General features: G+C 39.1%; 1 protein-coding gene across 1 annotated transcript in view; it reads right to left on the reverse strand.

The window, feature by feature from the left end:
- Positions 1 to 12390: 12390 nt before the first annotated feature.
- The window catches only part of LOC122805328 (platelet-derived growth factor receptor-like protein), a 208052-nt gene continuing 193102 nt past the window's right edge, over positions 12391 to 27340 (reverse strand). Inside the window, exon 6 of the mRNA XM_044075415.1 lies at positions 12391 to 13111. Coding sequence (XP_043931350.1) covers positions 12899 to 13111 — 213 coding nt within the window. The 3' untranslated portion in view covers positions 12391 to 12898. The remainder of the gene's footprint in view (positions 13112 to 27340) is intronic.

The following is a 27340-nucleotide window of genomic DNA, read 5'->3' on the forward strand; positions in this document are numbered from 1 at the left end:
TAGCAATTCAGAGAAAATTATTCATTGAAAAATCAACGATTTAAAAAAGTAAGTGAATATGAGTTATATCCATAGGTGTATTTGCTGTGATAACAGTAGTTGTAAAGCGCACAAGTAGAATATACTATATGATGCATACTGAGAGCATGTACACCATTCTTTTTGCTATTCCCTCTGCAGGTCACATGGGCATAAAACGTAGAAAGAGACGTATTATCCAGAACTTCTATTGGCCTGGGATTTCCAGAGATGTAACAGGGTACTGCAGGACCTGTGAGCAGTGCCAAACGGTAGGCAAGGCAGGGGACAGAGGGAAATCTCCTTTGATGCCTTTGCCTGTGATTGAGGAGCCATTTCAGAGGGTAGCTGTGGATATTGTGGGGCCTCTGAGTACCCCAAGTTCCACAAGGAAAAATTCTATCTTAGTGGTAGTAGATTATGTTACCAGATACCCTGAGGCAGTGGCTCTGTCATTCATTGAGGCAGAAAAGGTGGTAAATGTTTTGTTAGAGATTTTCAGCAGAGTAGTTTTCCCAAAAGAAATACTGATTGCAGAGGTGCCAATTTCATGTCAGACCTGCTGGCTTGTCTGTGGAAGTACAAAGCTATGTCAAACCCAGAGCTGTTGGACATACTCCACTTAAAGAAATCCCAATCCTTCCGAGCTACACGCTCTAGGGATCTAAACCTTGTCACCACAATAAACAGAACATGCTGGAGGGATAGATTCCTGTCCCAGAGACTTCCCATACTCTGGAACAGACTACCTATCACATTAGCAGTCTTCAAGAAAAATTTTGATGATTGGATGGGTAATAGGAAATTCACCCCGGGGATCACTTCTGTGGTTCTGCTTGACAGGGGCACATGAAAATAATTTTCTTGGGTGGTGAAAGCCAGGGTACCTTTTTGGCTAGTTTTGTATAGGCCCTAGGGCCAATAGCCTAGTACCTACCTATGAATGTATGAACCTATGAAGCACCTAAAGTCCACCCCCTACCATCCCCAGATTAATGGTCTTGTTGAGAGGTTAAACTCTACTCTCAAGATGATGTTACAGGCATTTGCAGAACAGTTCAAGAGGGAGTGGGAGAAATATTTGCCCCATCTGTTTGCTTATTGAGAGGTTCCCCAGGAATCCACAGGTTTTTCACCCATTGAGTTGCTGTATAGGCATAGGTTGAAGGGACGTCTAGATTTAATTCAAGATGAGTGAGAGGGTGAGTGTGAATCCCACAAGGAGTCTGTTCTGGCATTTGTCCTAAACCTCAGGACAAGGTTCAGGGAACTCATGGGCTTGGCCCAGGAGAACCTGACAGAAGCCCAACAGCAGAAAAAGGTCTGGTATGAGAGGAATGTTTCAGTTAGAGAGTATGCTGTAGGGCAGCAGGTAATGGTTCTCATTCCTGTCAGACACAACAAGCTGCAGGCAGCTTGGGAGGAACCTTACAAGGTGGTAAGGAAGGTCAGTGATGTTAACTACATGGTAGAACTGCTAGGCAGGAGGCAGGGGCACAAATTGTACCATATTGACATAATGAAACCTTACCATGATAGGGAGGCCCTTGTGCTGAGTATTGGCAGTGGATAGCAGGAGGAGTCTGTGGGAGATCTGGTGACTGATCTCTTCAGTGAGGTTTGGACTGACACCTCAGTAGAAGGGGCAGTAATGTCCCAGCAGCTATCCCCTACCCAGGTTTGAGAAATCTGAGCAGTGTTACAGGAGTTTGGGGACATGTTCATTAGGAAACCAGGGTGCTGGTACCAAAGAAAGATGTCAGCACCAGGTTCTGTGTGGACTACAAGAAATTAAATAGTCACACAGAGTCAGATGCTTACCCCATGCCTAGGACAGATGAAGCCCTAGAGCAGCTGGGTGGGGCTAAGTATCTTACCACCATTGATCTTACCAAGGGTTACCACGCAATGTCTCTAGATCTAATAGACATGGAGAGAAAGAAGTTAGTGACAGGCTTTATGTCTGGCGCGATTAATCCGCTGATTCAGTTGAATCTTGCAACAACTGAGTTCACAGTTGTGGAAACTGAAAACGTTGACTTAAACTTTGAGTTTATTTTTAAAACAGTTGACAATGCGGCCTTTAAGCTAAAGAGATTACAATGGCAATGCTTCCATATGGAAGCCTGCCTACATCATCAGGTTATTCCTAGAGGTCTCAGGGTTAGGTGTATGCCCAGCTATGGAAACACCTACACTGAGCTTTTGGCCAAATGGCAAGCAATTAATATACAGACAAGTTTCAGTTATATGAAACTGCTGGTAGACTTCTTTAAGCCCCAAGAAGAAGAAATGAGCACCTTGATTGAGGAGAAACAAAAATAACTTGAAAGTATGAATTTGTCTGACAATGACTTCATGAAATTGGAGACTATACAAGATAAGCTAACAGCATATGAAGTTAAGCTAAAAGGCATTAAAAGTCAGAAATGAATGAGAGATTTTAATGATATACAGAAAGGCCATTTATTTGAATGGCCTAAAGTCAGAAACTTCAATGACCATCTACTGAAAGAAGATAGAAATCCTGAGCAGAGAGTTACAACTCTGCACACTAATAATAATAACCATAGATCTCGAGATCTTTTGGTCAGTGCACAAGATGGATAAACAAGAGCCTATAGTCAGAACAGTCCAGAATGGTAGTATTGTCACTAATGAAAATGCTTGTGTTATTGAACAAGAACATGACTCAGTTGCAAATATTAATGTCAACACCAGACCTTCTAATCGTACTGGTATCAATGGCCATCCACTAGGAACAATATCTAAGAGAGGAGCACAACATGTTACCATCACAGAGCAGCTCCCTTTTTTAATGATGAACAAAGTCTCTTGAACAGGGAGATCTGTAAGCAGAGAGATTAAAAAAAAGGAAAGTAACACAATAATTTCTTTAGTGGTTAATATTTCGAACATTCAGCTCACTCATTCTCAGATAGATCTATTAGAGAAAGGTCCTGGCTTTATTCCTGCAACCAGATCTACACATGATGAATTTGCACTAGACCTTAGAAAGTTTGGAAGGAATCTTACTTTGAAGTATATTTTTAGGGATGGAAGTGATAAATGTCCCATCAAAAGTAATATTATGTTCAAGAAACCAAGCACATTTGTTCCCCTCAACCATCCAGCCGTGGATTCTTTCATTCATGCCTGTGAAGATGAGTTAATGAGAACAAGAATGTCTCAAAAAGGGGAAACAGTTTTTCAATCTAACCAAAGAAGAAAATCAGGCACTTAAAGAACTTAAAGAGAGGAATGATATTGTGGTTAAACCTGATGATAAAGGAGGAGCCATAGTGGTAATGGATGCAATGATGTATGTCCAATGGTTGAAAGAATTATTAAGTGATCGAAAGACCTATTCCTTGATTAGTAAGAATGAACTAAATATTATGAAACAGAAGATACAACAGGTTCTTTATGACATGCTATTGCAAAGAGAGATTAATGAGTATCTGTATAATCGTTTTGTCACTGAGCACCCCACCATACCAACTATCAGTGGATTACCAAAAATTCATAAAGATCTTAAACGTCCACCTTTACGACCAATTGTGGCTGGTAGAGGATGGTTGACAGAATACATTTCTATGTTTATTGAACAAGAGCTAAAAAAGATGCTACCTAGGGCCTCTACTGTGATTAAAGATACAGCTGAGTTTCTACAAATCTGTATATAGCTCTAGAATATCGTGATGATCTTGAGAGTCTGCTATTGGTAACCCTAGACTTGAATAGTTTATTCACTTCCATACCAAATAATTATGGCATTGAAGCAGTAAGGGAATTTCTAACTGAAGAGAAGGTAGAATCACATTTGATATGTGATCTTTTGGAAATTGTGTTGGATTATAATGTCTTTACTTATGACAACAGCTACTACTGGCAGAGATAGGGGGTTGCCATGGGCACACCCTGTGCCAATAGTTATGCAAACTTGGTTTTAGCCAACTGGGAGAGAGCTTGGTTCAAGGATGCTAATAACATTTGGAATGACCAGATAATTCTGTACAATCGGTTTGTGGATGACACCTTTATTGTATGGAAGGGTAAAGAAGAATATTTAAGAAGCTTTGTTAACTTCCTGTCACAGACCACTACTTTCCTGAAATTTGATGTAAAAACATCTAGAGAGATGATTGACTTTCTGGATGTGAGATTATTTCTTGATCTGGAAAAGGGAATAGACACTTGCCTTTATAGGAAAGACATGTGGCGAAACCACATGCTCCACTTTTCCAGTATGCATCCCAGGCATATTTTCACTAACATTGTTGAAAATCAAATTGCAAGGATTTCAAAGCTATGTACAGAAGAGGCAACCTTTCTCCAGGAAGAAGAGTGGCTTATTAATAATTTCAGCCAACGAGGCTATGGAAAGGGAAGTTTAGAACTAAACAAGACCAGAATTAATGACATACGTAAAGGAAAAGGCAAACCTTTTTATTCCTCTAAGGTTAGAGAAGGAGAAAGTACACCATCCCTAGCTATACCTAAAAGAACATCTAACTTAAGGGTCAATTTGACTTACACTGTGGACCATGATAACGTATGCCGGGTGATCAAAAAGTTCTGGCTGATTCTAACTTCGGACAAAAAGCTAAAAGATTGTTGGAGATAACCCAAGTTTCCTTTTCAAAAATAAAAAGAATCTTAAAAGGATTTTATGCTCAAATGATGGGAAATGCACCAACTACATACATAATAATTCATCAGGAACAAAGAAATGTGGCTTCTGCAAGGTTTGCAATGTAGCAAAGCATTTAAGCATTCGGTTACTAAACAGACTTTTGTCTAACCAGCAATATTGTTTACATAGCTACCTGCACATTCTGTACAGCATTTTATGTTGGAAAAACTAATACGAAGCTAAAGGAAAGAATTATCAAACATCATTCTGATATACGTAACAGAAAGGAAACACATTCTCTTTTCCTTCATTTACGTGAGCATGAAAGACATAGCTTTGTTTTCATGGTCACTTCCAAGATACATTTTACTTCTAGAGAAGGAGACCTGACCAATCTGACTGAGAGAGAGGAAGCCAAATGAATAATGTGGCTGAGGGCAGACAACCCACCTGGCCTTAATGGCTGTGTTCCCTTAAAACCCTTTCTTAAAAATAGACGAGCAATGAGTTATGCTTACTCATGACTTGCTTTCATTGCCAGAAACCTTAGGTATACTGACTTAGGCTCGGATGTCTCAAAGAAATTGTTGAAATGAAACAAAAAGAAGCACCCTAAATGACCATTTTTATTTTAATTTATTTTTGTTTTTTCTCTCAAATCTTGGCTTTTATGAAGAGCTCGTTCTTTTATTTAGAACCCACTGAAAAGATTTTGCTAATATCCCTTCTGAAAATATGTCTGAGTCTGTCTTAGAAATGTCAAACTGTCATGTTGTGTTTTAAACAAACAGTTTTAAATAAAGAGTTTTAATTTCATGTTCGTTGGAATGCTATGGTGGTGTGTACCAATGGACTAACTTGATTCGTCAACATTTGTCATTCATTGTAGGTTGTTTCACTGAATGATACCAAGTTTTAAACACTGAACCCATCTTACCTATTTGGATCTGAAGAAGGCTTGAAAAAGCTGAAAGCGCTTGTCTGTTCTTTACATCTGAAGGGTTCTTCACTTTTATGTTCGTTTTTTCTGTTTTTATGACATTTCACATGTTTTAAAGCTGTGGAATTACGCCACCTGACTTTTACAACAGCAAAGCTCTATACTTCATATATTGTGGATTTAATATGGTAAAAGCCTGTTAATGAAGCTGTTGCTTTGAAGCTGTTTTTTCACCATTTTGGTTGTTTAGTAAGTTTTGAATACTCAGATGAAATACTAATACTCATGGTGCAACGCTCTTCCAATATTTACATTGTTTTTGTTCTGCTGAGCGTTCTTTAGCGGAATTCACTTCTTTTTCTGGAGTGCTAGAAAGAGGTCAGCCTTTGTGACTCCTTTTGGCTTATATGAGTTGACAAAGATGCCCTTTGGGATGAAAAATGCCCCAGCAAATTTCCAGAGGCAGGTAGATCATATCCTAGCAAGAGCAGGAGATTTTGCACTTGCTCACCTAGATGATATTGCCATCTACAGCCATTCCTGGCAAGAGCACCTTCAGAATGTCTAGGAGGTGCTGAGCAGACTACAGAGGGCAAGGTTGACCATTAACACGAGCAAATGTCATGTGGGTATGGCAGAGGTCTCCTACCTGAGACATAGAGTGGGAGATGTAAGATCAGGACAGAACATGCCAAAGTAGAAGCCATTCAGGCATGGCCTGCACCTGTTACCAAAAAGCAGGTGAGGGCATTCTTAGGGACAGCAGGGTACTACAGAAAGTTTGTCTCCAGTTATAGTACCATAGCTGCTCCCCTCACAGACCTGACAAGGAAAAACAGGCCAGATAAGGTAGTGTGGACCCCAGCATGTGAGCAGACATTCCAGAAGCTTAAAGGAGCTTTGGGAGGATCCCCTGTGTTAGCCAGGCCAGATTACAGCAAATAATTTCTTGTGCAGGTGAATGCTTCAAACCATGAGGTGGGGTTGCACTTAGCCAGATTTCCTCAGAGGGAGAAGAGCACCAGTGGTATATCTTAGTCATAGGCTCCAACCCAGGGAGGAATGCTATGCAGCTGTAGAAAAGGAATGCCTAGCCACAGTGTGGTCACTGCAGAAATTTCAGCCTTATCTGTATGGAAGGAAATTCACTGTAGTTACAGACCACAATCCCTTAACATGGCTACATGAAGCCAGCCAGCAAAATTCCAAGTTACTAAGGTGGAGCCTCGGGTTGCAAGCATATATGACAGTGCAGCACCACAGTGGGCTTAGCAATGCCAATGCAGATAGGCTCTCAAGACAGGGATTGGGGTAAGATATTCCCAGATATGCTCAACCCTCTCAAGCAAAGTTTCTCAAGGGTCACTAGAAAAACTAGCTTGAGGTGTTTTTTCTTTTGGGGGGGGGGGGGTTGTGAAGCTGCCAGCCTAGCTAGCTAGAATTTTGTCTATGTCATTTGTGACTATGAATATGATTCGTATGCTTGTCTTACAGATGTAAGAGAACTAAATGTTATGTGGATATTAAACTACTGGTGTAGAGGTGTGTGTTGAATTGTATGTTATGTACTGAGCTTCAAGAATGTAACTACAGTGTACCCTACTGGAAAAGAACAGAAATGTATATAAACTATATGCTTATACAAATGTATGTTTTGATGGCAGAGGCTGGAACATACAGAGTTAACTTGCAAACCCTCAAGAAAAGAGTCTATATTATATAAACAAAGAAGTAAAAGATCGACTCACCTTTGATTGACCCCTATTTCCTGAAGCTGCACAACATTGAACGGCCAAATCACTGATGTCTTTGCCTCCCCACATCGGGGGGGGGGTGGGCAAAGCCCCCCACATTTATAGTGTTTGTTGTAATGTGGTGTGCATGTTTGGACTACAGATTTCTTTCCCTTGGAAAGAAAGTGGTGATTTGATGGTTTGATGTTGTGCAGCTGTGGGAAATAGGGGTCGATCAAAGGTGAGCAAAGATTTTAATTCTTCATTTATATAATATAGACCCCAAGAAAAGCAAAGAGTTTTACGACTGTGTTTATCTAAGTTTCAAGGCAGCTAGGAGACAGGATGTCTATAGCTAGAGGTTTCTTTCTATTGTCTGGAAACAGAATTAGTTACTAGGTTTCAAATGTAAAAGTGTTTAACTGTTTTACAACTTCCAGTTCTAGGCAAACATCTGAGAGATGTTTTTTTTTTGAGTGAGAGGTGCTAAATTTTAAGTTTCTGTTAGCCTAGGAACTGAAGGCAGAAGTGACAAATAGTGATGTCATCCAGTTGACCCAGCAGTAATGTGATGTTATTAATTTAAGAACTATCTCTCAGAGAAAGACTGTGCATTTTGTGTTTGGTTTTGGACCTGGCAGGAACATCCAACCATCTGCATTTGCCTTGCTAATAGTAAGTACTAGATTACAGTAATCTCTCTTAGAGATAGAAATATAGTAAGATTAGTTTAGATGTTTTCTGTATTTATGTGAGAATGTCCTGTAATGTTGTTTTAAAATATTTCCTGTGATTCTGAACTCTGTTGTCACTGTGTTGCATTATTGAATATTGCTTTGTTCTTTTATTATTATTAAATATATTTAAACCTTTTAGTTGTGGTTGGTGTGTTTAGAGATATTTAAGCTCTTGGAGTACTTGCATATGTATTTGTTAACACTGTACATGCCACTCCTAAATAGCCTTAAACGTCTTGGCACACTTACTCTTTGGATAATATACAGTAGGATTGGTCACTTTGGTAAGGGTCTTATAGTAGCTGAGAAGTAAAAGTGGTTGGTGGCAGCTGACACTACCTCATAGTCTGGTAGTCTGGGCAGAAGGGGGTATAGCTATTGAACCTGTGCCAGCCTCCTCTAGGAGTGTCTGTGTGTTTGTTTATAAATCAAATCTCAAAGTGTGTGTGTGTGTGTGTGTGTGTGTGTGTGTGTGTGTGTGTGTGTGTGTGTGTGTGTGTGTGTGTGTGTGTGTGTGTGTGTGTGTGTGTGTGTGTGTGTGTGTGAGCTACTTGGGCAGGGACAGAAAGCACTGGTTGGACAGAGAGGGTGCTGGAGGTTTTGGCTTGACCACTCGGCTAAGATCTTAACCCTATAGCTGTGCCAGTGTGGAGTCTTACTGGGGATCTGGAGAAAGAGGGAGAAACCAGCCCCAGACTGACTGTAATCTCTGGGTGCTCTTAAGTGAAATTGTACTTTATTGTGTGTACTTGTCAACTTCTCAATGTGCACGTCCCTCACTGGTGCTTGTGGTGCGGATTGAGGCTCTTTGATTACTGGGCCAGTGCATGGGTGTCACAGGGACCAGTACTTGTCAGCCTAGGAGGACATGGTTGACAGATCATGTTGCTTTGCTAGGGATGGTTTTCACCTGTCACTACTAGGCTTTTGGATATTGGCCAAAGAATTATACCCTCCTAGAGTGCCTTTTTTAGGCATTGCCAAACAGACAAACCTTCTAACATAGCAAAACCTACTCAGGACAAGCTAAAGGTGTTACTGCTCAGTACTAGGAGTCTCAACAGGAAACTGCACTCCCTAAAAGTGGTCCTCATCATGGAGAATGCTGATGTCTGTGCAGTTGCTGAAACATGGTTCAAAGCCATGGAAAACATTCCGGCAGTGCATGGCTATAACTGCTTTCATATGTTCTAACTACCCACTGAACATGAAAGAGCAAAAGGCAGTAGTGTATCCATCTACATAAAAGATAAACACATTTCAAGGCTGGTCAAACAATATGACATGCTTGAGCTACTCCATGTCCAACTAACCATGGGAAAAATCCATTACCATATTCTTGCTAGCTACAGGTCTCCCACCATGAACCAGGAAACCCATACCTTATACCTGAAATTACTAGAATCACTCACAATCCAGCCCAATATCATTCTCATGATGAATTATGTTAATTACCTCACCGTTAACTGGGAGGCATACACGACCACAAACAAGCAGGCTCAAAGATTTCTTGAATTTGTAAACTCAAATGTTCTGGAGCAGCTAGTCTGCACCTCCACTAGGGGTATAAATATCCTAGATCTGGTACTAAAAAATACAAAGAAAAATCAAGCAAAGCTAGACTTTCCACTGTGTGATATCTTAAACCTCTTGTATTAGAGGCAACATGGGATATATGCAAATTATCCTTTAAGGATATCAGGTGTTTCAGCTAAATGGCAATTCTGAATGTCCATTACTTTTTCTTTTAAATCTATTTATGGACAATTTCAGGCCAATAAAGCCAAACCCTCTAGCTGTGGACATGCATGTTTCTGCCTTCTTATGGCATCATCAGCACAGCATAAGAGGAATGTTTGACTTTTGGAAACACGGGGCTGTTATATCCAACTGATATCCATAAACATTAGGGTATCTACAAAATATCCCGACTAACAAACTAAAACAATGAGTAAAAAGGTCACATAGGAAAACCAATGTCAAAAACAATGTTTTCTAAACTACAACTGTGCGGACCTCTTCACCTGCAGCAATTAGAAATACTTCTCAAATACCCACATTTAAAACTATAAAATGAACCCACATAACTCTGTTCCTGATGATGGTTTGACGAGACTAAATATGTGTACATGTGTAGGCAGATCTACTTTGAAAGGTCAAACCTCATATAATCGAAATCCATTTTTGCAAATTGCAAATATCGAAAGCTTAAATACCCGGATAGTTAATTTTTCCCAGGGTAAGTAAACACTTGCCCAAACTTAAACAAAATACACATCACAGTAAGTAAAACCCACCTAACTATAAATGCCAACTCCAGGACCGCAGTGGAGAGAAGGGCAGGATATAATCAAAAAAGGCTTGAAATTTACAGCTCTGAGTATTTTTTAAGTGGGCAAATGACACTTAACCTGCTGTGAAGGAATGCAACCTTACTAAATGACACTTAATCTGCTGCAAAGGAATGCAGCTTTATTAAATGACAACCTGCTGCGAAGGAATGCAGCCTTACTAAATGACACTTAACCTGCTGCAAAGGAATGCAGCCTTATTAAATGACACTTAACCTGCTGCAAAGGAATGCAGCCTTACTCTTCTGCTTGATGTAAATATGACAAAAGCCTGTAATTTAATCCCTGATCTAATCAAAAAAGGCTTGAAATTTACAGCTCTGAGTATTTTTTAAGTAGTCAAATGACACTTAATCTGATGCAAAGGAATGCAGCCTTACTGAATGGCATTTAACCTGCTGCAAAGGAATGCACCCTTACTAAATGACATTTGACCTGTTGTGAAGGAATGCAACCTTACAAAATGACACATAACCTGCTGTGAAAAAATACAGCCTTACTAAATGCCACTTAACCTGCTGCAAAGGAATGCAGTCTTACTAAATGACACAACCTACTGTGAAGGAATGCAGCCTTACTAAATGACACAACCTACTGCGAAGGAATGCAGCCTTACTAAATGATACTTAGCCTGGTGTGAAGGAATGCACCCTTACTAAATGACACTTAATCTGCTGCGAAGGAATGCAGTCTTACTAAATGACACAACCTACTGCGAAGGAATGCAGCCTTAGTAAATGATACTTAGCCTGGTGCAAAGGAATGCACCCTTACTAAATGACACTTAACCTGCTGTGAAGGAATGCAGTTTTACTAAATGACACAACCTAAGGAATGCAGCCTTACTAAATGACACAACCAGCCTTACTAAATGATACTTAGCCTGGTGCGAAGGAATGCAGTCTTACTAAATGACACAACCTACTGCGAAGGAATGCAGCCTTACTAAATGATACTTAGCCTGGTGCGAAGGAATGCACCCTTACTAAATGACACTTAACCTGCTGCGAAGGAATGCAGTCTTACTAAATGACACAACCTACTGCGAAGGAATGCAGCCTTACTAAATGACACAACCTACTGCGAAGGAATGCAGCCTTACTAAATGATACTTAGCCTGGTGTGAAGGAATGCACCCTTACTAAATGACACTTAATCTGCTGCGAAGGAATGCAGTCTTACTAAATGACACAACCTACTGCGAAGGAATGCAGCCTTAGTAAATGATACTTAGCCTGGTGCAAAGGAATGCACCCTTACTAAATGACACTTAACCTGCTGTGAAGGAATGCAGTTTTACTAAATGACACAACCTACTGCGAAGGAATGCAGCCTTACTAAATGACACAACCTACTGCGAAGGAATGCAGCCTTACTAAATGATACTTAGCCTGGTGCGAAGGAATGCAGTCTTACTAAATGACACAACCTACTGCGAAGGAATGCAGCCTTACTAAATGATACTTAGCCTGGTGTGAAGGAATGCACCCTTACTAAATGACACTTAACCTGCTGCGAAGGAATGCAGTCTTACTAAATGACACAACCTACTGCGAAGGAATGCAGCCTTACTAAATGACACAACCTACTGCGAAGGAATGCAGCCTTACTCTTCTGCTTCTTACGGATTCCATATTTGAAGTCACACAAAGTCACTGAAAAGCAAATGGCTGGCTTTTCAACAAAACCAGTTATTTCCATTAGCTGAAGATGGCACACTCAGATGTCACTTAAATTAGGGTTCAAACATTACTTTAAAACAAACTGTAGCTGTTTGTAAATCTGTTCCTATACCAGAAAGGGCATCCCTCAGTCTTCATTGTGGGATATGCTGTATGTTGCACTTAAAATGCATGATAGTTGAATCGTTCAATAAATAATAGTCTTTTTGCATTTTTGTCCCATATTCTACCCCTATAAGCAGGACAAATATAACGTAAGGAGTGAACAGTGTTAAAACAGATAAGCATTCAGCTATAATAATAAATGTTTATTTCTTAGGCGCTCAAGAACACATGCTACAGGAAAAGAGTAAAATGCAAATATAGTTAATAAATACCTTAAATACAGCCCACTGAATAAGGAACTTGGGTTAAATGTGCAAAAAAGAATTGTATTACCATCGTAAAGGCTGTTATTCATAAAAAAATGTCTAAGCACACTTTACAATCGTCTCAAGACTTTTGACAAAATTTGATACCTTAATATTGAATTTCTCAACATGTCATAATCATATTGCTGCACAACTTAATACTGACTCTCAAAAGAATCAAATACTTGACATTTAAGTATTTAAAAATGGAAAAATGAGAGAACAGGTTTTGTGCTTAGATTTTCATGAGATTAGATCAATTTCTAGAAACATTTAGAAACAAAAACATACAAAATAATGGGAAGTATGTATAATTTTTTCAAAAGTCAGACAAGTATATCTGCAATTTTACTCCCTATGTGAGGCGGTGGATTTGGCTTTCAGTGGGTGGTTATCTTCCCCTAGGACCAGGTATTGGTGGGAGTATCCTAACATGAGTAGAGACGACAGTGCTTCCTTGGAGGTTTTTTGCTGTGCAGGTATACTGCCCATCATCGACTGCCCGTGCTTCATCCACAAACAGCACACTCTCTGACCGCTGCAAAGTTTGTCCTCCTCGCCTTACTGTATCACTACTTTCTCTTGTGTATGGTGGTCTTCCAAGCTGAAAACATAAGCAAGAAATGTGAAGAAAGAAGTAAACAGTGTGCATTTATATTTGCAATAATGTTTGTTAATAACATCAATTATAATTATTAGTAGCTGCATAGTATGTATCTTTGAAGCCTCATAACAAATTGGCAAAGGAAACCAGTATGTTGTTACATTGCAGTATTTCTTTGCCACCACTGTGTTATTTCAGTAAACGGTGACAAGTAACATTGTATCCTGTTACTCATTATGTTCTATAAATTCAAGTTAGGCCTTTCTGATAAACCCTAGGATAAATATGGTAAGTTAGCAAGAAGACCAGTCCTCACCCTAAATCCCCTCTCCACACACACACACGCACACGCACACGCACACACACACTCGCACACACACACACACACACACACACACACACACACACACACACACACACACACACACACACACACACACAAAACAACACCCTGAGGACATACATATGCATGCAAAGGGGTCTTTGCCACCAGATTATCTGGTGTGGAAGGTATATCCTCTCACCCCAGTACCTTTTTATTCTGTACTTAATGTCACCACTGACACTGAAGAGGGAGCAGAGTGACTCTCAGTGTTGTCTTTCACAGCAACTCTGCAACTTCTGAGCATAACTCTCAGCCTTGTAGAGCAAGAAATCTGGACAAAGCCTGACAAAGTGTGAAGGTGTGGAGGGGGGGGGGGGAGAGACAAAGGCCCAAAAATAGAGACAGATTTTAAAAATTGCTCCTATAATTGCTCCTATAAATTTAGAAAGCTGCTAAGTAACAGGCTTTGTGTTAACATACATTTTCTGAAGGATTTGAAGTCTGAAACTCCAATGTATGTCATTATTTGGTGACTTCAATCCTCAGATCATCTCACTGATTTGCCAGAAAACCACAGATTTTATTAGCAACAGAAAATCTGGACATTCTGTGAAAATTTTGACAGTTGAGAGGTATGCTCCTGAGGCAGACTGTAACATTCCAAACAGCCAGATTACAACCAGCAGAAAATGATCTGCCTTGCTGTCTTCTGTTTTCATACTTCATGCTAAAAAACACTGGATTAAAACTTCATGTCAGTGTACTGCAGTAAGATTTCCTGCTTTGTACATCTGTAGACAGCAGCATTGCCATCAACTCCCTTTTTCCTAGTTTGTACATGGGCTTGGGGAATCACACCAACACTGACCATCATCTAGAGCCAATGGTCACACCACCGGGCTGCTAGCCTGAACAATTTGAGCATCTTGAAAGTCTGTTGACACCATTTTTATTAAAGTGATAATCTACTTAATTTTTAAGGGCCTTATGCCTACTGCTTTCACAAGGAGGCTGGGTCACAGGAAATGTTGATGTGCTGTATATAAAAAGGGGGAGATTGGTAGAAGATGATCATTAGAGGGAAAATCAAGAACATGTCTTACAGAAAAGTGAAATTTTATTCCATCCAAAGTAATGCTGTATAAAAAAATTCAAGGGTAAAGCTTTTTCAAAGAAGATGTAAGAGTGACATTCTACTCAAAGTATCAGTGGTAAAGATGCTGTTAAAAAGAAGAGTTTGGTATTCGCCAGGGTATATTAATGCTATACATCTGAACAGAGTGATATTATAATATCAGCTACCAGACAGAAGAGGAGCTGCTAAGGGCTTGGGAATGGTATGAAATGAAAACAATGAATGGTGTAAAGATTTTAAGTGGTCGCCATCTTAGGAAGTATGCATTAAACTGCAGACATTCTCATCAGATGTGAAACAGTACTCCACTTGGTTAGTTTAATACTATGATAAAACCAAAATAGAGTGGTGCAATAGCGCTCAAATAAACAATATTCAACCAAAAGGAGCACTAAGCGTTGTGAGTCCTCAGTAATAATTTTATTGCAAAAAGTTAAGTGCTTTCATCAATACCAGTTGACTTCCTCAGAACACTCCAAAAATACAAAAAATTAGTTTAAATAATACAAACTCAGTGGTAATTGGTTAAATCTTCCACCAATAGTTTGATGCAAATAACCCTAGTTCATGAATATAAAACACTGTTCATGAATATTAAGTATACCATTTTGTTAAAAACACAACTTTAAAACACGTAGTTAATACATTGTTGCAATAACATTTTGTTCAACTAATTGTTCTTCACAGTATGAAATTTAGTCATCATATTCCTTATTAAGTGTATACTCTAAACAAGATACCATAAAAATCTTTGTTTATATAATAACTTTATATATAAATATTAAAGCTGTCCTGCTTTTTCTCTTAATATTGGCGGGATGGTTAGATGATCATTTAACCCTTAATTGCCATAATAGCTCTTTTTTACTCAGAACATTTGGCCAATCTCCTCCTCTAGCATCAATATGGACAACGTCAAGAATGGCAAACTTAAAACCACAAACGTCAGCACATTGTAAACTGTGTTTATATAAGGTGTTAGTTTCCTTCTTATTTTTTATGTCATAGAGATGTTCATAAATCCTGGTTTTAAATAGTCTCTCAGTTTTTCCAACATAAAAAGATGTGCAGGTATTACACCTAGCAATATACACCAGTTTACTTGAAAAGCAGTTACCTCTTCTCAAAAATATGGTGTTTTTATTTTTGTTAGTTAGGGAAATAGAGCTTTCCTGTAAAATACAAGAGCAATAGGGACATCTACCACAAGGCCTGCTCCCGCTAAAATTTCTCTGTTCACCTTTACTTTCAATTTTCTTTCCAAGACTGACTTTAAATTGGGTCCTATTTTGGTGGAAAATATAGGTTTTTCACCTAATGCCTGAAAAACTTCAGGATTGGTTTTAAAAATGCTCCAGTTTTTATAAAGTATCTCTTTAACTCCATGATACAAGGGGCTATATTGTACAACACATGCCTGTTGAAAATCAGTTTTATTCCCACTCTTACACGCTTCATCACCTTGTATCCATATGTGAGACTGGTTTAATTGAATGTGTTTAAAGTCAACATCTGTTTTGCTGATACAGTTTGGTCAACAAAACAGATTACTTACTTTTATGTAAATGTAAATTTGGCTATGTCACAAATGATAATTCAATAAAGGTGTTAAAAAAACCCCAGATGGCAGACAATTGTGCAAGATCACACAATCCCTGTGGTGGGGAAATATACCCCTTCCCTGGTATTGACAATCTCAGAGTTTGCATAGTAATTTATTGGGGGTTTGGGGGGGTACAGTGAACTCCCCAAAATTGGGGTGCAGGAGGATATTTTTTCTTTGTGTTACTCTTGCATATGCCCTAACCTTGAAAACATGCATTGTAATGGGTCAACATTTGTGTTGTCGACATTTTAGGTTCATAGGTTCATAGGTTGATACTAGGCTATCTGCCCTAGGGCATTCATAAGCCTAGCCAGAGTGTGTTTGGCTTTCACCACCCTTTTAGATTAGTTGACTGTGCCTCTGTATAGTAGGTCACAGAAGATAGCCCTTTTAAGGTTAGTTTACTGTGCCTCTGTCTAGTAGGGACACAGAAGAGATCCCAGGGGTAAACCTACGATCTCCCATCCACTCGTCAAGATTTCTCTTGAAGCGGGTCATTGAGGGGCTCTGCCTAACATGGATTGGGATTTTGTTCCAGAGTGAGGGGATCCTCTGGGATATGAATCTGTCCCTCCAGCATATCCTATTTATTTCTGTGCTGAGGTTTAAGTCCCTGGAGCGTGTAGCTCTAAGGGATTTGGATTTCCTGAGGTGGAGCATGTCCATTAATTCTGGTTTGGACAGGGCTTTATATGTCAGGCACAGATCGCCTCTGTGTAGGTGGTAAGCAACTGAGTAGAGCTGGAGTTTCTTTAGCCTAACTGTGTAGGGCATCTGTTTGAGTCCCTTGATCCTCTTGGTGAGGTACTTTTGGGGTATTTCCAGTTGCTGCAGGTGTAGGGTAAGGTACATTCCAAATGGGGCATTGTATTCAATTATGGGCCTGATGAGTGATGAGTAGAGGGGCACAATTACCTCTCTTGATCGAGATGTGAACCCTTTTGTGATAAAGTGGGCTATATAGAAGGTCTTTCTAACCACTTTGGCAATGTGATTGTCAAAGGAGAGATTGCTATCTACTTGGGTCCCCAAATCCCTAATTACTTCTTCTGTACTTAATAGATTACCACCTATGTGGTAATTTGTGGGCACTTTGTTTTTCCCAAAGGGGATGACTATGCACTTTTTGGCATTTAGCTTTAGGCCATGGCTCTGGCACCAGTTTTCCGTCTCTGTGAGACCCTTTTGAAGGATGCTTGTGTCAGTCGGCGAGTCGATTATGGCACCCAGTTTGCAGTCATCTGCAAACTTGGTCAGCCATAGTCCTCCCGTGTTAGCCTGTACCTCAGCGATATATATACTGAACAAGAGAGGTCCCAGGACTGAGCCTTGTGGGACGCCACTTTTAACTGTTTTAGAGTCTGACATGACACCTGCAATTCTGACCATGTGAGTACTATCCCTGAGCCAGTTTGCAACCCATCTTGTGACATAAGGGTTGATATTTAAGCTGGTGAGCTTATTTATGATGCCTGAGTGGGGTATTGTGTCGAAGGCTTTTGCGAGGTCCAGGTAGGCTGTGTGGACTACCTTCTCTTCATCTATGGCCTTGGTGATTGTTTTAAAGAAGTTGACCAGGTTCAAGAGGCAAGATCTGCCCTTAACAAAGCCAAATTGGGTAGGATCCAGTGTTTGGAGGTTCCCCATGTCTTTGTTTATGAGCTCCATGATGATACGCTCCATAGCTTTGCAGACCAGGCTAGTCAGGCTTATAGGGCGATAGTTTCCGGGGTCCATTGTGGCACCACCTTTGTGGACTGGGACCACTGTTACTGTACGCCATTCCTTGGGTGCATATCCTGTAGTAAGGCTGAGACTGAACAGTGACTTTATGTGAGGGTTCAGTTCTTCTTGGAGCTCATGTAAGATGCAGCCCGGGACACCGTCCGATCCCATTGATGCTGTGTTTTTGCTTTGGAGAGGACAGCTCTCACCTGTGCATCTGTGATGTCAGGGAGACGTCACTCTGTTGGGATAGACATTTGCTCTTTTGGGGGGGAAGGGGGGGAGAAATTTGCACTAAACCTGACTGCCAGGATGTTGGCAGTGTCTGTGGGTTCAGTGTATTTTTTGTCATTTTGCACTAACCTCAGAGGATATCTGGGAGTTGCCACCCAGGTATCTGACATAACTAAAGAAGGCCTTGTTATTATCTTTAGCATCTTGTGCAATTTTTCTTTCGAAGCTGGCTTTAGATGATTTTATGAGGGATCGTAGTTTCTTGCTAGTACTGATCAGAGATGCCTTCCCTTTTTGGGATTTTGCTCTATCATGTAGTAGCTTCCTCCTTCTATTGTATAACTTATTTATGGCTGGGGTCCACCAGACAGGTCTTCTGCCTTTGGAGGAGTGAGTCTTGGTTTTATTTGGGATAGCAAGATCCATGCATTCCAGTAGGTGTCCATAGAATGCGTTTTTAAAGGATTCTGCGGTTTGGGCCATATTTTCCACTGGCCCGAGGGCTTTGAGGATTCCACCTCGGTTTTGAGAAGTGTGAAGTTTGCTTTTGAGAAGTTCTTCACCATGGTTGCCTTGGCTAGGGGTGGGGATGGGATATGGATGTCCAGTGAGATTAATTTATGGTCAGATCTTACCAATGAGGGGTATACCTCTGGTATGGAACATAGAGTCCCCATGTTGGTGATGATCAGGTCCAATATGTTTTCCCCACTTGTGGGAGTGGTGACCAGTTGTTCCATAGCATTTGAGTTTATAAATTCTAGGAACCGTTGGGCGAGGGTGTTGGGGCTTGAGTAGTGCTCCCAGTCTATATTTGGGTAGTTGAAGTCACCCAATATGATGGTGTTTGTAGAGACCTTCATATGCTCCAGTGTTCTCAGGAAAGCTGAGTGGAGTTCCTGAGTTTGGGAGGGTGGTCTGTAGCAGGCTACAAACTGAAAGGCAGTTTTGCCCACTGTTAGTTGCACATGGATGGTCTCTGATGCTTCGTGCAATGCCACTAACCTGGAGGTGTGGGTATCTTTTTGTTGTTGACATTACTAACATTGACATTAGGATTTGTTCATTTTAATGTAGTACGGCCTTAGAGAACTCTCTCTCTCTCTCTATATATATATATATATATATATATATATATATATATATATATATATATATATATATATATATATATATATATATATATATATATATATATATATATATATTTATATAATATATATATATATATATATATATATATATATAAAAGCACAGACAATAGGAAATTATAATGAAATCACAGAAAAGACTGGTGATTGCATTTATAAATTACAGGTATAATTCCTAGAATTACTGTTTTTTTTCAGGACTGTAAATAAGTGTTTAGCAGATGCTTTCCATTCCACCAGTTGCCAATGTGCTAATAGAGCCAGAGAGGGATGATGAAAATGAGCAGGTGTACATCTTTTCCCCTCCCTCAGGAAACAGGGGGCAGGATCATGCTGGGTATGCCTGACATCATGAAACCTGGTGGAGACTAAGGACTAGTGACAAGGAAGCGTCAGTTGATTAAGTAGTAAGTAGGACACTGCTTTATTGTGGATGCAACAGAATTGTCATTACTTTTGTGCAAGATACAATCTTCACTTTTCCCCTTTGATGATGAGCTTTGGCCTCACAACACCTACATGTACACCCAGAATGAGTACATCAGTCCCCTTGCTGAGGAAATTGCCTAGGCTTACTCATAAAACACCCTATTAAGTTACAGTATGATATTTTTTGTTTTACCGTTTCAGTTTTGGTATACTATGGTAAACCTTGCCTCAGCTTGAGCCTACAGACTTTCCCCAGAGGAGGATTGTCCCCAAAGAAGGGTCATCTCAGAGTATTTCTGTTTATGTGGAACAATGCAAGAGGATCCTTGGACTACAGAAATGTTTGAGACCTGAATAGAAGGAATCTGAATTCATCAGCAACCAAGTGATAAACTGAAGCACAAATACAGTTATCTTACTGGTGGATGAAGCTTGGAATCTTGAGCTTCAACTACCTGAGCTTCAACTCGCTGTCAAATTGTACAAGACGTGATCCCTTTTTTTGGGGAATTTCCCCCATCTTCAAGTGCATGCTAGCATATACACATTCTGAGGTTGTGGAGAGCTTGCTCTGGACATGGGGGTTGAAAGGGGAACTTGTCTCCCACAAAAACACTTTAAAAAGTGTTTTTTGGCAAGATGTTTTCAGCAAATGCAGTTCGGGGATTCTGATCCTCATTGCATTTGCTTTCGTCCACTCATAATGAAAGCAAAAATATATATTTGTTTCACAATGAATATGGCATGAAAATGAAAAAAAAAATGGACTGATATCATGGTCATTGTTTTGTGAAAAGAAGAATGAATGTGTTTTTTAACTATTTAAATTCTAAAAGAATGGCTAATATCAAAGCAAAAAATACAAATATTGCATTTATTAAAGAATGGATTTCTAGAAAATAAAGGTAGTTAAAGAGAGGATAACTGGAAGATTAGAATGAACAACAGAAGGAAAACATAGCAAAATAAATACCTTTGAAAGGGGCAAAGAATAAAAATAAAGAAGAATGATAGCGCCTTAGAGATAAAAGAGGTAGGGAAAATAAAAAGAAGAAAATGAAGGGATGCTTAAATATTTGCAACATCACTGCATATCGTTAAATATCAATGCTCTCATAACTTGACATGGCCCAGTGTTACTTAATTATTTAGCAGAACATACATACCGCAAGCATTCTGAGAAAAAGGTTGCATAGTCAATTAGAGCATCTGCATTTGGGGATGTTATGAACAGTCACATGACCAATGTAACACAAATCCTAAGGTAGCATGCTCGACACTGTGTTCACTTACACATTCGATTAAGTACCTCATAGTCGCAACTCAGACACTTTGACCAGGCCACGAGAGGGGGCAGCATGGCAAAGGGCCAACTCAGTTCATTATATAAATTGGCAGGAAAGCAGGAGATTGACATGCACATCCTGGTCAAAGGTAAAACTAATAAGGGCTTCTGGGAGTGCAAGACATCAGTGCTGTGGGAAGTCACAATAAGACACCAATACAGGTGCATTAGAGGGTTACTGTACACCATGACCAAGCCACAACACATCACCAGGGACAGGTACATCAGAGAAGTTTCATGTCCAATAAAAAATGGCTCACAAAAGTCGAAGTGGTCCTAGTAGCCCTGTCCTATATGACTGAATGCTTATATTGGTAGTGCACTGAATTTGGTTGCTAGGGTGGTGGTAAGTGCTCAAGTATCTGTAGGGAATGCATCAGGTTAGTAATAACATTTTGGAGAGTGTTAAAAAAGATGTGAATGATGTATTATGTTACGGAGAGTGCCTAATAAAAATAAAACATGAAATAAGAGATGGTGAAACAAGAATTTTGATATTTGAAAATAAATTTTAATGGGGAAGATTTGAAAATGGAATTGAAATAATTTGTAAGAAATTTGTGAAAGACCATAGGAAAATGTTGGTTGGGTATAAATGAGAGAGCTTTCATCACTCAAAAGAATAATTTGTCACAGGAGGAAGAAAAGTACAAGAATGTCCATCTGAAGATGTAACACAAATATTAAGGACAGCAGTAAATGGATAAGGTGAGTGATTAATAAAAGAAAATTAATGGGTATTAAAATACATTTTATGTTTACAATGCATGGGTCAGGGCACAACGGCATAAAAAAGATACAAGGGAAATGGTGATAGGCCAGGAAATAACATAGTAGGAGGAAGAGCAATTAGTAAGACTGAAACTGGGAATGTTTTTGGATGGACTGGGTGTCTGCATTCTCTGCTTACGTGGCTCTGGCCAGTATTACAAATTAAATTAGTACAAGATTTTTAAGTCTTAATGGGAAAGGGAGGTGACACATGCTTTCAGATGATGATAATAAACAAGAAAATAAATATTTTACCATTAACACACCTGAAGACTAATTTGTCTTCAAAACATGGTTTAAAATAGTTTAATGAATATGCTGAAGAATAGATTTGTTAGATGGCTGCTAAGGTTTATTACTGGTGATGAAACTTATGGGGTTAAAAGAAGAAATCTTACAGCGTCTCTAAAACATAAAGATGTATATATAAGAAGAGTCTGCAATTTGGCTAGAAAGTTAGGCTTTATCCAATATTCATGTTAGATGAGTGTGCTAACCCAAATTGTAATCCTTACCCTACCTTTACCCTAACCCTATATATTGCGTTACTAAAAACCCTTTCCCTAATAGTACCATTACACAGGACAAAAGGACACAGAACACACAGCACAAAACATGCGCAGTACTGAATCAATCTCTTTATCTAACCTTTACTATAACCCTAATCCAGGAACATTTGTATATTCAAAGCTACTGCTGTAACAGAGTCTTGCACATATTCACAACCACCGCTTTTTCATTCGATTGTTTTCCTGCACACTCCTGCCTACCTGCACTACATAAAAATAAATTCAGCCATATGTATTTCACACAAATGAGCATTCACTAATTTGTGTATCTTTTTATACACACAAAAACTTTTCTACCAACGGTGTATTATACCTTTTTTATTTTAATCCTGCAAATATATATATAAATCCAGATGTTATGGAGTGGATAGCTTACTAGTTGTCTGACACACCCCATGTGGTTTGAGTTGCAAGTGCTGATTTTGAAACAAAAAGATTAGCATTGTCAGAGTCATAGTTAGCTCATATAGTCTCTATTGCCATTCATCCATTCTGGCACCCTTCAGTTCAAGTGGTTTGTTACAGTTACTATACAACCCACAAACCACTTCAGTCCTGATCACAACTGCAGTATCAGCATTCATTTTTGAATGCCACTATTACAATAAAATCCTCTTATTGAGAACTGCAGTCATGCCCCCAAATACTTTGTCCCTGAGTTATCTGTCTCCTTTGCCCCACCCTAGCTATGCTTCACACCAGTGGTATATTCAGAGCTCAGTACTGTGCCCTCTCCTGTTTGACATCTATTTATCACAGCTTCAACCCAGTACTCATGCCCTATTGTTTAAGTCTGAAAATAACTGTAAACTGGGTGTTGTTATTCAGTCTTCCTCTGACTCACAATTGCTCCAGTATGGGTTAGACTATGTTACCAAATGATTCAAGGTATTGTACTAAATGAAAAAAAAAATATGGCTCATTTTGGTATACAAAATGCTTCTACATCGAACTATATAGGCAGCACAGCCCTCAAATCAGACACTGTCATGAGGGATCCTCACACTCTCATTAATAATCCCTTATCTCTTGACAATCATTTCTGCCCAGCAGTTCAGACAGCCTTCTGCCTGTTTCATCTTCTTCCAAAAGACATCTCCTCTAGATCAAGAGGAGCCTAGTTCTCCTTTTTTTCATCTCACATCAGACTCATTACTGAACATAATGCTCTTTTTGGAATGTATTTGTCTAAATAAATCATGCAACTTGAATGACCATAGATAATCCTAACTAAAAAGATCAATGAACTCAAGACCATTAGTTACATGGACAGATTGGAAGCTCTGTCACCGTACTCAGTAGTACAGCTTGGGTGGGGTGAGATCGGCAACTGCCCACTTACAAAGTGTTGGGGACAACATCAACCAATCCTGATCACTCTTTAATAGAATAATATTTTTTAAAATCTGTTATTGCATTTCTGGTCAAACCTGAGCACCATAGCACTCCATGTGTGGTCTAAACTGACGGGTCTATATTACATTAACAAAGTTTCAAAACTTTGAATCTGATATGGTCGACACCATATAATCGAAGTCTTGAAACATCAGAAATGTAATAAAAGACAACAACCTACAAAAACAAATCATTTAAATGCTCTAAGCAGGGGTGCAAGCCCCCCTGCACCCCCCACACCCCCTGCTACTTAAATATACCAACTCCGAGATCGCACTACAATGCAGAAAAGGGAAATCTTCGCTTTCCAGGCAGTACGGAGATCTCCATTAAAAGATTTGAAGTTTCAAGACCATATCAGATTCAAAGTTTTGAAACTTCAATCTTCTGATATAGACCCTAAACAGACTGCAACAGTTCAAGAGTAAAAAAAAAACTTTTTTCTTTTCTTTTTTTTTAACTAAATGAACACTATAGTGCTCTGTGCAGGTAGGATATCTACTGTAGCAACTTTTGCTGCAGTTTAAACAAATATATATTTCTTTTAAACTAAAATATTAGTGCTGAGGTGCTCCATGCAGGCAGGTAATATATCTCGGGATATTTTGTAGACACCCTAATGTTTATGGATATCAGCTGGGTATGACAACCCTGTGTTTCCAAAGGTCAAACATTCCTCTTATGCTGTGCTGATGATGTCATAAGAAGGCAGAAACATGCATGTCCACAGCTAGAGGGGTTTGGCTTTAATGGCCTGAAATTGTCCATAAATAGACTTAAAAATGAAAGTAAAAGAAAAAGTCATGGACATTCAGAATTGCAATTTAGCTGAAACACCTGATATCCTTAAGGGGGTGATTTGCATATATCCCATGAGGCCTTTGATGCAAGAGGTTTAAGGTATCATACAGAAGTCTAGCTTTGCTAGATTTTTCTTTTTGTGCTTTTTAACGAGTTAGTTATCTGTGTGACCTTTTTACTCTTTGTTTTAGTGAATTTTATGTTCAGCACATAAAATGTCTATAGATACCTATAGATTCACAACCTCCACCTATAAATAAGGCTGAAATCCTTACTTCCAAATTACAACTTAATAAACATAAATCCATCTACATTATCTGTGTTTATCTTCCCCCTGGTAATAACTCCAGCACCCTAGAGGATATTCTCAGTTGGCTATCTAATACGTATTCACAGGAAACCATAGTGCTTGGTGACTTCAATACTAATTGGAAGAGCTGTTCCTCTGAACAACCACCTACTCATATTAACCTATATGGTTTTACCCAAACCATTACATCCCCTACTAGGACCAATAAACTTAATGGTAAGGAAAGCACCTTAGACTGGATTCTTATAAACAGTCACCACCAAATTTACAAAGTAGGAACTCTTCCCGAAGATGTGAGTGACCATTCACTGACCTTTATAATCAGATATAAAAGTGATATTCCAAACAAAACAACCTATAGGACAATAAGGACCAAAAATAATTTTAACACTGATAACTTTCAAAATGAACTCTTAGCATGTGATTGGTCACCCCTAAAAAAACTACCTCTAGATGAAGCAGTGCAATACTTTAATTTAAAATTCTTAACTATTTTAGACTACCACGCCCCAGTACATTCAATTAGAGTCAAGACTAAACCAGCCCTATGGCTCTCAAAAACTACCAAACAAAAAATCCTCCTTAGAAATAAATTATGGGCAAACTGGCATTCAACTAAAAACCTTGTTGATCAATTAAAGTTTAGACAACTTAGAAATGAAACAAAAAAAGCCATATTGTTAGACAAAAAGAATTTTTACTTTGAGCTCTAACAAACAAACCAAAATAAACCACAAAAATTTTGGTCTGGCATTAATAAACTCTTACACCCTGGGCATTCAGTGACACCTATCCCTTTAGGCTCAGATCACAATAACCCTACTCAAATAGCCAATACCTTTAACACTTTCTTCACAGAGACTATTCAATCTCTTGCTAATCAGCTATCCCCTGATACATCATCATCAAGCACCTCCATCACCAATGCGCCCCCTTCATTTCACTTTCAACCTGTTCCTACATCCCTTGTCTGTGCACTCTTACATAAGCTTAAACCTACCACCCTCTCTGCAAATCTATTACCTGCAGAATACCTGCAAAAAGCAACAAAAGCCATAGCCTTCCCAGTATCCATCCTGATAAACAGAACTATTACAGAAGGAACTATTCCATCAACCTGGAAAGTCTCTCACATTATCCCCTTGCATAAGGGAGGCAACTCGAATGAATTATCAAATTATAGACCTATAGCCATTTTATCTCCACTGGCTAAGATCATGGAGAAATGTATTCATAAACAGCTGTTAAATCACCTAATAGAAAACAATTTATTAGCCAACTCCCAACATGGTTTTAGTCCATTTCATAGCACCACCTCTGCTCTTTTATCATTCACAGATTGTATTAATAAGAATCGTATCAAAGATACGTTATCCTCATCCTTCTTCATTGACCTTTCAAAAGCCTTCAATATGATTAACCACCACCTACTCATTAATACACTCAAAATGCTGTCTCTAGACACACTAGCTATTCAATGGTTCCAATCATACTTAGATAACAGGCAGCAGGCTGTCCTATGGCAAAATGACCTATCCTCCCACCTTCCAATTTCCCTTGGGGTCCCTCAAGGCTCCATATTAGGTCCTCTCCTGTTCTCTATTTTTATAAACGATCTACACTCTGTTATACCTCAAGCTACTTGTATCCAATATGCGGACAATTCCACGCTAATATGCTCTGCCACCTCACCATCTTTCTTACAGTCCATAACCCAAAATGTGTTTAACATAGTTGAAAAATGGCTTCTACATCGATGCCTCATTCTGAATCCCAAAAAAACAAAATTGCTACTATTCACTCCCACACGTCGGGCCTCCCCACTTACTTTTACTGTCACATCAAGCAATGGCATTATTATATCTCCTGATTGTACTACTAAACTTCTTGGGGTTCTTATTGACAACAACCTCATCTTTGATTCTCATATTAATAGTATTATAAAAACAGTCAACAAAAAACTAGGATACCTATATAGGATTAAATCCTTTTTGTCACCACTAGCCAGGACCACCATTGCCTGTACCAACTTAATCTCTACCCTCCTCTTTGCCTCACCTATATATACAAAACTATGTAAAAACAACATCAACAAACTAGCAATATCCTATAATAACATTGCTGGATTTGCAACCGGATCTGCCTTTAGAGCCCACCATTGTAATAATCTTAAACAGCTAGGATGGCTAGAACTGCCAAATATAATACTATTTAATCAATTAACAGTTGCCCACAAGATCCTCTACTAACCTACTAACATACCTATACTTACTAATTTAATCACCCCCTATAACAACCTCAAGACCCTATGCTCAGCAAATAAACCACTTGTACAAATAAGGAAAACTAACAATTTGGTAGGTGACTCCTTGTTTGCCAACACAGTTGGAAAAATCTGGAACTCCCTCCCAATAGTCCTATCCACCATTACCT

This window comes from Protopterus annectens, chromosome 6.part1 (genome assembly GCF_019279795.1).
Source record: "Protopterus annectens isolate FY-2018-M chromosome 6.part1, PAN1.0, whole genome shotgun sequence".
Taxonomy (NCBI): Eukaryota; Metazoa; Chordata; order Ceratodontiformes; family Protopteridae; genus Protopterus; species Protopterus annectens.